Here is a 14,631-nt window from a genome sequence, read left to right as displayed (position 1 = left end):
ATTTCCTGCATTACCACCCTCTCCAGCAGAAGGCTGGCCACAAACCGGCTCTGGCAGCAGACTGCCAGCTGACATAGCTTTGTCACTCAGACATTGCAGGGTTTTTTTCCTGCTTGCCACTGAGATGGTTTGGTGCATTCACTACCTGTGATGCCACGGATGGCAAGGCTGCAGGAGCAGCCAGCTCCGCGCATGTTTCTCCCTGGGGAAGCCGTTCCTGCCAGCTTCGCCGACAAGCTCTTGATGACTCAGAGAGAAGCAGCTTTGCCAGAGCTGCGGTTGGGGAGTTCCAGGACAGGACACCGGCTCAGCTCCAGAGACACCGCTCTCTGCACCTATACCCCCTCACTCTACCACCACAGTGACAGATTTCAGGTGCTCATTCACCATCTTCTCTTCATACAACTCTGCAATTCTCAGGAAGGGCAATTTATCCAACAACTTCTTAATAATTATTTTATGAAATGCAAAGAAGTTGCAGCAATAAATCTCACTGATCATTTTCCCTTATCGAACCGTACTGGAGTGAGTGGCCTGTAAGCATGTGGTGTGTGCCTATATTTCTGGCCAGGACGCTGTCTCTGCCATCAGAAATACCAGGCAGTAGAAGACGCCTTCCTCCCGTGAGCCCTCTGCCCAGACTCCAAAGTACACAGTAGCTGTGCAGAATCCACATGGAGTGTCAAAGCTCAGCACAAAATCACAAATCAGGTATCTAGAAACAACTCACTGTAGAAAGACTACAATACATAGTCCAACGAGACTTTAAAAATAACCAAAATGATCCGTTTTAAACTCCTATCCATATAAGAAGCTCCAAAACATCACCAGACTGAAATACATGTTTTATAACCCTCTGCTAACTGAGAAGAGATTAACCTATACCAACAGAAATTATTTGCAGCCATTTAGAGACAGACCTTAATACTGAACTTGCTTTCACCTTGTGTCTCACGTATCTACAACCAAAGCAACAGCTAAGAGGTCTGTTGCTCCTAAAAATGCATCTTGTCTCTTCTTGCTGGCAAATACAATTTTCCTGCATTTAGTCAAGTTTCTGTCACCCACTCAATGTTTTAGAAACATCTTAACATATTTGTAATATCCGCTTGTCACCTTGCATGTAAGTGTGAACACTCCTTAGCAATGGTGTTCCTTAAAGAGCAATTTCTCAACACAGCTCAAACATCCACAAACCGCCACGCCTTCCATTTCTAATCCGTATCCTTCCATTTGCCATGTGTCTTACCTTGGCTTCTACTTTTAAAATATAGTTTAACAGGAAGAAAACCTCTCAGGCTATTTGGAAAATAAAAGGGGAAATAAATCAAAATGAAGACAATTTTACAGGTCCTACTTCAGCTAAACCTTTCAGGGACTTCAATGAGAAGATAATCTTTCTGTGATTATGGCCAAACCCTCTCGTTGCTTAGCAACACATAATTAAGGAATATGTTTTCAGATCCGCTTTGCAAGCTGGCCATTATCAGATGAAATTACTGGAGCAACAAATGTCATCCCCATGCAAATGAGCTGGTCGTAGGCAAAAAAAAAAAAAAAAAAAAAAAAAAGGGTTCAGGGGTTCAGTAGAGAGAAAGAACTCAGCAGCACAGAAACACTGCCGGCTTCCTCTTGTTGCGTACCAGTAATTCTTTTAAAGGGAAGGGATAATATCTAGATTTTTAGAGAACAGGGTTTGCAGTTTATATATGAGATGTGGAAGAAGGGGTCCGTTCCTTGTGGTGGAGGAGGTCTCTCCCAATGCATGTGCTCTGGTGGTCGCTTGCCCCAGGGCTTTCCCTGCATCAGTACCGACTGCCTCAGTCAGACGTACTGCAAATAAATGAACATATTTGTGTTCCTCGCATTATGCCAGTTTGTCTTTTTTTCAGGCTTTGGGCAATTGTTTATTTAAAAATACTGCCTGGATGTACTGCTTTTGTGTCTGATCCATGTCAACACAGAATGTGTTGCCTAATATTTAAGCATTTTTTAGAAATCAATACATTACACCAGCTACATAAAGGACGCACAAGCCTGAAAGAAACAGCATCTACTTCCTAGCTGTGTAATTATGGTAAACTGGGGAAAGGGGTGTGCCAAGCGTCTACATTTTGACAACTTTATCATTTCCACTCACAAAATCGTTCTTTATTTAGATTCCTGTGGAACGGCATCACCAGTTTGGCACTGTCTCTATGCCTATAAATGGTATCCTTTTATTTAAGCTTTGTGCGTGCATGCTGGTACGGCGCATTGTTTGAGACTTGTGTGCATGGGAGTTCAGCTGAACTGCACAGGGAGCAAATTCCCTGCTCAGAGAGTCACTACCAGGAAAAACATTTCAAGGGATTTCTTTCAGCATTTTTCAAGCAAGTCAAGCCACAAATGAATGGATTTGCCAAATTTCCTCGTACTTAGCAGTGTGGGTTTTGGGTTAGCTTCTGTCAGGCTCAGAGCGTTATCATCAATGTACATCTCCAAAGCGGAGGAGCGGAGCCTGCTCAGCTTATCCAGCTTTACATCTCAGCAGCCCAGGGTCTGAGCGCTTCTAGAAGGGGAAGGGAGGGAAGACTGGGAGCCACCATTCATTTTTATTGTTCTAGTGCTTAATGACAGGCTTTTAGTTTTAAGCACAGACCTATTACTTTAACAGCTATATCACTTCACTTACAGGCATCTCTAGAAGGAAATCAAGGGTTTTATTTTGTATGCCTGATAAAACAGCAAATTAATAATACGAAGAAAAGACTAAGGTAATGGCCAAAGGTAAGTCGATTCTCGAATAACACCATTAGCTATCTGATGAATTTAGTCAAAACAATGCTAACCATTTCCTTGGAGGAACACATTTGCGCCTGATAACAGCGGTAAAAAGTCAATCTGCAGCAAACCCTGTAGTCCTAATTGCTCAGCCAGCGCAGTATCTAATCTCCTGTTCTCTACAAACAACAGGAATGGCAAGATTAACCCTGGAAGCATTATCTGAGATACTGCTCACTTTTAACTGAAGTTGGCTAAACAAGTAAAATATTTGGAATTTAACTGTAGAGTGAGAAACAGCATCTTTAACCCTGTGCAGCCGGCATGGCCCTGCAAAGAAATCCCCTTCACCTCCTTTTCTACATAGAAAATAGTCTAATCTTTACGCATGAAACTCTGTATTATTTGACTGTGTTTTTTTGAGGGGGTAAAGGAAGCAACAACAAGGTGGTTCTAAACTACCCTATGGGCTAAGACCCTTTGGAAATTACTTGGTTCAGGCGATGCCATGGTGGAGACGATGACAGGGGGCCCTGTGCGCCTGCTGAGCTTCGGGTACGGGGAGAGCTGGGCAGGGAAAGCGGGTCCGGTGGGTGCCAGGCTGCTGTCCCCCGGCGCTGCCGGCCGACGGAGGAGCTGTGGGCTACCGTGCGGGCTGGGCGCTGGTGATGCTGCTGCTGTCCGCTCCCTCTTCATCAGCTCCATGGGCACGGTGTAGGTGGTGGGGTAAGCCGTTTTAGGGCTGGCGTGAGGGTTGGCCGTGGTCATGGGCACGCTGGCTGGAGCAGAGTAGGCAGAGGCCGGACGCGGGTGCATGTTGCAAGGCAAGGGGGTGCTGTATCCAGAACTGGGGAGGAAGTGCGGCCCCTGAGGAGCCCCCGCGGAGGCAGGGTAGGTGGTGGTCTCCAGCAAGTGCTGGGTCGGGGCGCTAGATGGCCGGCGGTGTATCTCCCCCACTCTTGGGGAGAGTGGTTGCAACGGAGGCGGGGGCTGCGGGGCACCAGGGCCATCCACAGCAGGCCCCGAGGTGAGGGGTGCCCCATAGTCTCCCGGCAGCTCACTGCGGTGGCTGAAGCTGTTGGAGCGGGTCCTGAGGCGCAGGGCCCCGCTCCTCCGCTCCTGCCTCTGCAGCTGCATTTCTGTCTTGTAGTTGTGGGCGATACGGGAGAGCACGCGGGCTTGCCCCAGGTTTGGAGCCACAGACTTGATGTCGTTCTCCTCCATCATGGCCAGCAGGTTCGGGGAGTCAAAGCCCTGCTGCAGCAGGGCGGCAAAGGTGCTCTCTGAGACGCCCTCCGCACGCAGCAGCGCCACGAACTCGGGGTCGAAGCTTCTCTTCCCCTCCGTCCCGGGGAAGGCGGGAGGAACTGGCGGGTGGGAAGGCGTCGCCACTGCTGCCTCGTAGCTGTCGTAGGGGCCCTTGGCACCAGCACTCTCCCTGCCCTGCCCGTAGCTGCTGCCGGCACTGCTGGTGGGGTCCACCACCAGGCAGGTGGGGACAGCCTGCCTGCCCGCCACTGGCTCGGGGGGCCGCTCTGCCCCGTCACCGTAGGCCTGCCTGCCAGGGAAGGCAGGCGGCTCCGCCGCGTACCGTGGGCCAGAGGGCTCCGCGCCATACCAGGCTGGGGGGACATCTCTGCCACGCATCCGCTGCCCGTCCAGGGCCAGCTTGGTGTCCCTGTAGAGGCGGGCGGCCTCCGGTGGGGCGGGCGGGCGCCCCGAGGCCTGGTCCCAGGACAGCCGGCTGCCGGGCGCCCCGTAGCTCGCCAGTGGCCTGCTCACCGCCTGGTCACGGTAGCAGCGGGGGTCCTTGGGCGACCTAGCCGACAGGGACGGGTCGCTGTAGTAATCCTGGGGTGGCAGGGAGCCCCGGCCTGCCATGGCTGCCTGCCGGTCGCAGTAAGTGAAGTCAGGGACAGAGCCTTTCCTGAGGGGCCCTGGGGCGAAGGTGGCATCCTGGTATGGGTACGCCTCTTGCTTCAGCTCCGCGCCGCCCTGCAAGATGATATTGTTCGCTCGAGGCGGCTCATACCAGCCGCCCTCGCTGCTGTAGGTCAGGGAGCTCCGCCGGCCTGGCAGCCTTTGGTACTCAAAGGCGTTCTCGCTCTCCCAGTTGCCTTCGTACCAGCCGGCAGCGTCCCAGCTCTGCGAGCGGCCGATGTTGGGGTGCTTGCTGGGGATGGGCATCGCTGCAAGGCCACTTGCTCCCGCCGAAACGGAGAAGAGGAGGTGCCTTCCTTCTCAGCACTTCTCCAGCGCTCATCAAAACCAGACCGCGCTCGCCTGAGCCCCCCTGGGACTTCAGAAACCACTGACCGGCGGTTTTGCCTTTCAAAGTGTTGCCTGAATTATTAATTCTTCGCAACCTTAGTAGGCAAAACATGCAGAAGCTGCTGCCACCCGCTCTCGCTCCAGGTCGGTGGAGGGAGAGACCCTTCCTGCGCCGTGCAGCCGCAGAAGAGGGCGGCTGCACTCAGCCCAGATGCTTTATCCTCTGCCGCTGGGGACGGCGTGCACATGGACAACTGGCCGAGCAGTGTGTGGGGATTAGGAGCTAAATAAAACCACTAAAGCCCTTGCTCCATGTGACATCATTTTAGCCCGATGAAATCTCCCGTACCGACCCAGCCAGCAACCTCAATGCAATTTCTCCCGGGGGAATGATATTTTTTTTTTTTCCCCATGTTGGTTTTTAAACACACTTTTCAGTTGTCTCCTTCCTTGCACACCCAGGGCTCCAGTCTGTACCAGCACCCACCAGGAACTGGCAGTGAGACAACGAAACATGCACGTATCCGCTCATCCCCACACACGTGCATGTAAAAATAAAAAAGAAAGCTTCAGTGTCAGCTCAATCTTAATCCACTCTGATGAAATGCTAATCCACTGCACACAGCTAAGGACAAATTAAATGGCAGCAAGCAGGCAGGCCTAAAAAAAGGCCAATGCAAGATACTCAAGAATACAAGAGCGATTAGAAATTAGTTAAGTATCTGTTCAATACTTTATGAATATTGTAATTTGGTTTGGAAATTACATTTTTTGTTGTAGTTTCAAATTAGCCGTACTAACTAGGCTCCAAAAGGATCCTTTACATTATTATCATAATACGCAAATCCTTTCACCATCCCAGGACAGAAAATTGTGGAGGTGTAATCTGGAATGTGTAATTTTAAGATGCTAGCAGAGGTCACAGAGAAAGAGGGGAGGATCAAAGGATCTAAAGCCTGGTCTTACAAACCAAAAAGGAACAGGAGACTTCTGCCTATTATCTTCGTCTTCCTATGGCAAAATGACATGTTTATGAGATGGGAAAACACTTCGAAACATCAGACAAAACTCAGTTTGTATCTAGCAGTATTTCAATATTCACATGGATTAAGCTTTTTTTTTTTTTTTACACTTCAAGTAGGCAAAAGAATTTAAACAGAATCAGGCCAAAGAAACCTGTTATTTGGGAATGTAATAAAAAATTCTGTATATAGCCACTGTTTTCAGAGGAGATATTAAAATGGCTCCCCAAAACATGCATCTAAATTATCACATGCTGCTCATGCTCAAGTATTCCTTTTCAAAAGAATAGGTCAACCGTTACTTATTTTGCTAACCACTGCTAGTGAAACATTTTCCATTTTTAATTAAAAAAAAAAATCAGACATAAATGATTTTGCCTTTCTCTGCTGTGATCACAAATTTCTTCACTTCACACACGCCCCTTCCAGGACAGACCCAGTAAAAGGAGTAACAGTCACCTTCCCTGGTCTGTCTGCAAGACAGCTTGCACATTTTTCCTGGCTAATCCACAATAAATGTTTAGTGCACTAGCCATCACATGATAGACCATTGTGCTATTATGATAGCTAAATCACTAATACAGTCTAATGCTTATACTTGCCTATCATACTAATACCTCTGGGCTATATTTCTGACCCAAATACTGACAGGATCTTTGAGTAATCCCTAAATTTCTTTATTGCAGTAAATATTATAAATCCTCTTCAAACATTCACTCCTCCGATTCCATCCCCAAGAACCACAGTCTTTAAAATTATCTTGGATATTATACAGACATGCAAAACATGGTCCCCAAAAGATTATTTATGCAATTCTCAGAGAATATCTGATTGGCATTATATTGAATTAACTAACAAACTTAAGACACATTGGAAAATTTCTTCTTTTGTAAGAGTCAAAATGGGAAGACACATTTGTGGCTTATAAATAAAGCAGAGAACATTTTAACAAACAAAAACATTTTATTACAACAACATTTTGCTAAAGAATAAAATGTATTCCCAACTGGATACAGTGAGATCTGTGCCATTTGTTTGTTCTGAAGAAGCAGAAGAAAGCTACCAAAAATGTATTAAAAAATAAAAAAATAAAAAATTCTGGTCTATAGATCAAGGGCATCCTCCAGCATTGTGTTCAGAGAAATCATTAATGAACATAGCCACCATGTTAAGCCCTGGCCTGCAATGGAAAAAAACACACCACAGAGAAACTCAATTTCAAAAATGCTGATCTTGAACAATTGCAAGGGAAGTCAGAAGGCAGCTTTGAGCGTTTACTACCTCTGAAAGAAACAAAAGCTTTAATAAGCCCTTGGGCAGCATGACGGACACACAAAAGAAACCTCACCCAAACCAACAGATCTGGAACTGGTGGCCATGCCTTGCCCAGCTCCAGCACACACATGGGTGACAGCAGGACCAGACAACCCACCTCCGAACTCCCTTCAAGCCCAAGTGCAGGGGCAGCCGCACGCCTGGGCTCCAAAAACACCCATGTGCCACCGCACCAGCCTGCAGCCTCGCAGCCCTTGGGCAGAAGGATGTGTTCTTCTCACACCTGCGTCGCAAGAGCCAGGAAACTTTAACTTCAGACCTGCCGCTGGCAACACTCATGCATATGGATAATTCATCCCATATGAACTGACCTCAATGGAACAAATTAACTGTTCCTGTGCTCCAAGCCAAGCAGAGGTAAACACTTGCAGGCCCAGGGGCTGTAGGACTTGTACTTTTCCCTTCAGCCATGGGGCAGATGTCCGCTCTGGAGGGCTCTGCTGGCCCCTCTTCTTGCTGACCAAGACCTGCCAAACATGCCATGGCCAGCAGGAAAGATGGGCCCAGGAGTCTCCCATGCCACCACAGCAGCAAAGGAAATGTGACATCCCCGGTGAATCAAGACTGACTAAGAAATTATCAGAATGAAATATTTATGGCTGGGAAGTAAGGGTCTTTTATTTTTCTTTTTTTGGCACTCTTAAAAGCAATGCCTATGCAAATTCCTGTAGCTGTCGGTGTTTCTAAGTTCAGGCCCAGGCACCAATGGCCAAGAGAGGACGTGGAGGCATGGGGCACAACCCAACACAACTGATCTCCTCTGCGCTTCTTGGGAGCGGAGGAGGCACCAGCACCTGCATTCCTGACATGAGGGGGAGACGAAGGACTGCAGGACAGGCGGAAAATTTATCCTCCCTTTATCTTTTAATTCTGGAGGTATTTGGGAGGAAAAAACCACACACAAAAGAAAAAAAAAAAGCTGATCAAGAGATTAAACGCTCTGGTATTTCAGATCATGTGAAAAATGCAGTTTTGACTTAATAACCTGAGTTTCAGTTTAGTGTTGATCTAATAGATGGTAAACTTTGCTATGATACAATGACTACAGAAGTCTGCTCTGAAAAAAAGGTAATGACAGAGTAGAAGAAAGGTGGGCCTGTCGTTTAGACACTGCATTCAAAACCAGATGAATGAAATCTGAGTCTGGAGACCACTTGCAGTGGATATGAAACAAGTATCTTAGCCAGTGCCAGAAAGTGCCCTCTTCTTCCCATGAGGAGTGTCTGTTCTACACATAAAACCTACTGTAAGAAATCAAGATGCTAAATCTGCAACACAACTGTGTAAACATTTTTTGGTGTCTGTAGCACTGACTCAGGAGAGGCTGGATGTGAAATTTCATTGACATTGATGCAAAACTTTCATTACTAATTTTGAAAGCAAGTTGCTGGAAAAATTACTCTGTGCAGCAAAATAGTTTGATTTTAGTTTTGCTTTTTTATTACTGTAAAACACTCTTCAATTACAAATTTAAATGTTGTTTCTATTAGAAAAAAAAATGTCGTAAAATGTTGATGTCTTCTCCCAAATCATTTCCTTCTGGGAGAGTGGAACTGAAACAATGCAGTGAATATGCTAAATGTCATTACTGGCAAAAACTGTAAGGTGCATCAGTATTGGAATGGCTATTTCTCTTTCAAAGGAAAGGATTCCTACCCCTGGTAGTACAAAATCCTCTAGAGAACAAACGTGTCTCATGTTAATGTAGAGAGCAGGTACCAGGACACTCAGCCTTTATACTTTGCTATGTCACTGTCAGCAAGTAAATTGCTTAATTTCTTACTTGCAGATTCCTCTTCCATCAAGAGGTATATAATAATATACACCTATCACATTCAGACAGTGTTAAGATTAATCAGTGTTTGTCAGATGTTTTCAAGTGACAAGGTACAAAGCTACTGGTGGGATAAATGCTTCTGGCCTCACTGCCTGGGCTCTCAAGGACCACATGTGATTGTGCCTAATGACCCTCAAAGCTCGGGAATCCTGTACTGAACAACGTCCTCCTACATTCAGCTTGCAGGATACCGGGGAAGCATAAACAAGCTGGTGCTAAACTATACCACAGTATACCATGGATGCTTTGGAGAAGAAAACGAATAGCATGAACCGTGAATAATGCACACACACACACGCATATGCACCAAAAAAAAAAAAAAAAAAAAAAAGATTGGGAGAAGAAAAGCACAAAGGAAATGTTCCAAATCCTTGGAAATTACTGCATTTGCTAAAATTTGGCTCTGCAAAAATTTCTCTCACAGTGGCAATAAGCACTCTGCCTAGATGGACTTTCTAACAGTCTCCTGAAATTAGAGGAGTACAAAGAGAAAATTAGCAGGATTGTGCTGGAATCATTTTCAATAATCAAAGGAACAGAACAGCATCTGAAAGCACTCAGCGCTTGAAGCCATGCCACATGCTTTTACCAATTTCCAAACCAAAAGCATAGATGCTTTGTAACTTCAACAAAACACTCTCAAATACCAACTTGGTGTGTTACAACAAAACACTCTTAAGATCAGCCGATTATTAAACAATCATTGCCTCATGTAACTCTGTATTTTGATGACTTTAAAGCAAAATACAAAAGCTTATGTCCATTTGTAACTCAACCCCTCTGGCACTGGGGTAGAAATATGCCATAACCATTGGCTCTACATGCGTGACAAGCTACAGGAATGCACTAGCACACACTGCCTCTAAATGTTGTGCACAAACCGGAATCTGTAACTGGGTTCAATTGCCATTCCCACTGGCTACACACAAATGGACCCGTGCATATGGAAAATAAAACCTCAGTATTGTACTCAAACAAATGTGGAGGCACAGCAAAGGAGTCTGCTTCCCATGCCAAATAAAGCAGACGTTTACTCTCAAAACTGGTAATACACTATTGCAGCGCCATCCTGAGTAATCCCCCAAGAATCCCCTGAAACCCTACACATCAACATGACGAGAGAGGATGCGAAGCCTCTTCCACTCACACCAGCTGGCATCGTGCTGAGAAGGCACACAGGAGCATTTTACACAAGGAAACTACAGTGACCTGTGGACCTGACCACGTGCCGCTCTGCTGCTTTTTTGTTCCTATGTCTGCTCGGAAGGAGTTTGGTGTAGAAGACAGGCTCCTTCCCGTCCTCCCAGCCAGCCAGCACTGCGTCTCAAATCACTGCCACATGCCAACGACTCTCTGGCTGGAAACATTTCACCCATCTTTCATTGAAGGGTACCCTACCTCCAATTAGCTTGTATTTATTGCAGAATAAGGTACGTGCAGAAGCACCCTGACGAGCAAGTGGTAACTTACCACCTCATGTTACCCTGCTCCTCTGGCAAAGCCTTGGTGATTTGCTATCCAGGATGAAAATCAAATTGCAGGTAACAAATGCAGGAAGCTAGCAATCATCTAAAATACACTCATAGTTAAAAACAAGAAGCCCAGCTGTAAAACACACTTTGAGCCATTGGAACTCTAATAAGAGTTAGCAGAAACAGCATTGTCACATTCCTGAATCAACAAAGGGATAATAAAAATATCAGATGTATCCCTACACCACAAAACTACACACTTTCAAGGACTACAAAATAAAAATCAATCTGGATGCTGAATGACAGTCTAAAAGCCAGTAGACAAGGTTCATTGGGCACATCCCTCAGCTATTCGCAAAGATCTAATCTACGAACGCTCTTAAAAAATAATCCCCTAGAAATCACATCAAGCACCGTGTCTCCAAAACTGGGTATTAGACTTTGAGGTCAAATCTCATCATTTTTAATAAGAATTCAGGATCAAGATTTAAATAGCACATGTAATGAAAAGCATAGGAATTATATCTGTCCCAGAAAGCAGTAGAGAAAACCATTGTTAAATGAATATATATTGTAATTCTGAACTCTGCCATGCATGTCTGGGCTTTGCATAAAAAATAATTAATGACTAGATTGTAACATGGTCCTGAGGAGATAAACAGGCTGGGGTTCAGGGTGTCTCTCTGCCTTACTTGGCCTGATGATACCAAGAGCTTGAAACGCGTATTTCCCTTGCAGATAAAAACCAGAATGAAAATCAAAACCAAACTGAACCAAATCAGGAGGCAATACTACGTCAGCTAAAAAACACTTATGGATTGCTTTTTTAAGATTGGTATTATGTATTATTGTATTGCAATAATCAAAGTGTCAAATGTGGAGGGACCGCATCTGCAGGTATGTCTTACCGTGGTCCCCCACCTTCCCCGGGGATGGTTATGGGGGACAGCTGCTCCCCGATGGGGCTGACCCCGATGCCAGTACTGCACCCCTTGCTTCGGTTCATTTGCTGATTCAATCAAATACCTGTTATCATCAGCAGGCAGCAACATTGCTTCCTCTCAAAAATAGATGTCAGTCTGTAAGTATGGGCTATTTTGTGAACTGAAGCTGTTTATTAGTAAGTTTTGAGGTGCTAGATGGCAGCAGAGAGTGTTTTGTTTTAAAAAAACTAAAAAGACAATCTACAAAAAAGACAAAACAGATTAATAGTGTTAAGCTAATGGGCTACATAAAAGTGTCAGTAAGAAATGATCAATGCCATTTAATTTTAAGGCACCAAAAATGCACAACCATCTCTAGGAAACTTGCTCTTTGAAGAAAGCTCTCAGATATAAAAGACATAATGAAAACCTTCACTGTTTTGGCACTTCGATCCATTACATCTGTTTGTGGATAACAAAAAATATAAAAGAAAAGTTGCATAGTGTGTTTCTCTGCAGCTTTATTTTAGTATAGCCAGATGTCCTACTCCTGTCAAAATATTTGCTAGTAAATATTCAATAGAATCCGAATCAAACCTGAAAGTCTGGTCCAGACCCAAATGTCATTAGTCCCTGAAAGATTCTAACTTAGGAGTTAGATACCAGTTTTATTCTGGTATTTTGAGGGAAAATCCATCCTGTTCTCATCTGTCCCTGAAGACTGATCACTTCCCATCATGTACTTGGAAGAGGTAAAGCAACCAACTTCCAGCCCCTGGATGCTGGAGGCAGCTTTTGCAGCACTGCCAAACTCTGGAGCTCGGGAATAGGGCTGCCCCAGGGCCACTGCTCCAACAGCCCCTTAACGTGGCTTCTCATTGCATATTCTGGGGATATTATCACTTTTCTGAGTAATCTTTAAATGCAGGGGAAGTTTTAGCATAAGAGGAAAAAAAAACCAGATATGATGACAACATGTTAATCCCTAAACCAGTTAATTTAAATGGGAAATGTGGTGAGGATGAAAATTAAGTTGATGGTATTGAAGTCATCATCTGTAATTGTTTCTTAATTAATGACATGAAGTTATAAAGTATGTTACATGGAACCTCCTTGTCTTAAGGCTGGGGAAAATGGAAAAATGCAGGGCAGAATTAAGAGTTAGACACGTGTTAAGTTACCATAAATGTGGACTTAAACACAAGAAGAACACAACAGAGGTATTTCCTCCTATGTCTGTGCATACAGCTCAGGGAAAGGGGAGCTCTCCTTCTTGCAATAGCTTGAGTCATGTATCTACTACAAAAAAGTTGCACACCAAATTAATGAAATTTTTGCCTCTAACCTTATCTGAATGTGTCTTACTCGTTACCGGATGCCCTGGGGGATTTTGCCAGGCTGGGTTCATATCTGGCTCAAGTTCTACATCTTGTCATGCATATCCCCCTATGGCATGTCACAGGAGATAGACTGCATGTAAGTGAATGTATAGAAAAAAAAAAATCTACACAGAACTGGAAGACTACTTGAACAGCCTATGCCTCCATGCTATATGGACAACAGCACACCTGCAGATAGAAGCTACACAGTACCCCTGTCACAAAGCAGACGTCCACTTACAAATATAGAGTTCTTGATTCAGCACAGTAAAAGAGTTGGAAAATCATAGAATATGGTCAATAAGCTTGAATAATGTCTGTGAACCCAAGGAGGTTACTTCAACTTTCTTCACCCACAGCATTCTGTCCAGTTTTAAAAAAATCTTAAACTTTTAACAAAACCTATTAATGGCAAGTAATTCCCAAACCTGCTATGACTCTGTCAGTGAAAAAGTAATTAAGAGCACTGCTGGGTGGCATACTTTTCATTGCCCACACTGGTAAAACCAGTTATAATTCAGCTTTTGTATTAATTCGAACCGACTTTTTGAAACCTCTGTAAAGGCCAAAGAACTTCATATGGACTCTTGAAAGAGAAAAACATCAGAAGCAGCCAGACAAATCTTCAGTTAGCATAAATCAGCACAGGCTGCAACGGCAGAGGATCTGACAAGCTAACATTGCTTTTTCTCTGGGCAAAATGTGGTAAGCAACCCTTCCCTAAAAGCCTGATAGTTTATGTGCTTTGAGGTGGAAACTTTTTTTTTCCTAAAAAAGCATAAAAAGCTTTATTGGGGAAGGGGGGGTGGGATCCCTGTACTGTGTTTTATATTCACAGAACAAAGAACTTCAAGTCTGCTAGGAAAAAAAAAAGGTCTATATTTATTCTAAACAAGTCACTTTTACTCAGGACAAGCAGTTTCTTCCACACTTGATATCATCTTTAACTCATTGTTTCTCATCAAATGACTAGTGGTGATAAGAATTTCCTGAGATAATAAAATTCTATTTCTAAGCAGTAAAAATAAGTATTATCAGATGATACTTGGCATGCAAATTTGCAAGAATGGAAGAAAATTCCTCCACCCAAATATCAAACGTACTGATTTTGGCCACTGCTACGCTAAACAAAGGAGCAAGAATTGGAGGCAGCCACTTTCCAGAGTTGCCCAGTCACACGTGAGACCCTCACACACGCGATGTGCCTGGAAGAGTGATGCTGAGCATTGAAACAAATAATTTTCTGGCATTACATGTACCACAATGTCTTTAAACTGATTATTTCCTACACAATACTATGTTAACAAAACACTAAGGCCTGGAAACCAACAGGATGCCAGAATTCAGGTTGCTTGTACAACTTTCATTCTGACTGTCTTGTAGTTTTTAAGTACATTTTCCCATCTGCTTCTACGAGCAAGGTTCCTCTATTTTTTAGCGCAAATGGACTGTAGTTGTTGAAAGAGAACTTATGCCGCATTCTGCTGTTAGTGGTATGTGAGCCCAGACCTCAAGGACACACTATTCAAATACTGCTGAAAAGTCAGAACCATTACAATTCTTCAGGGGCACTTTTATTGAGGGTTGGTTGTGGGTTTTTTTAACTATAAGGAAATTCACCTCAAGCTA

General features: G+C 44.5%; 1 protein-coding gene across 3 annotated transcripts in view; it reads right to left on the bottom strand.

Annotated features, from left to right (window-relative positions):
- Positions 1-14,631, bottom strand: part of CTBP2 (C-terminal binding protein 2) — a 318,873-nt gene that overhangs the window by 41,948 nt on the left and 262,294 nt on the right. Inside the window, exon 1 of one of the 3 annotated variants that reach the window (XM_055800365.1) lies at positions 3,255-5,266. The exons of the other annotated variants lie outside the window; for them this stretch is intronic. Within the exon in view, the coding sequence (XP_055656340.1) occupies positions 3,255-4,950 (1,696 nt within the window). The 5' untranslated portion in view covers positions 4,951-5,266. Of the gene's footprint in view, positions 1-3,254; positions 5,267-14,631 lie in introns of those variants that run through there. 3 annotated transcript variants of the gene reach the window in all.

The sequence above is a fragment of the Falco peregrinus genome, chromosome 1, assembly GCF_023634155.1.
Source record: "Falco peregrinus isolate bFalPer1 chromosome 1, bFalPer1.pri, whole genome shotgun sequence".
Taxonomy (NCBI): Eukaryota; Metazoa; Chordata; class Aves; order Falconiformes; family Falconidae; genus Falco; species Falco peregrinus.
Note: the sequence above shows the minus strand (reverse complement) of the source record. Positions and strands in the feature narration are given on the sequence as shown.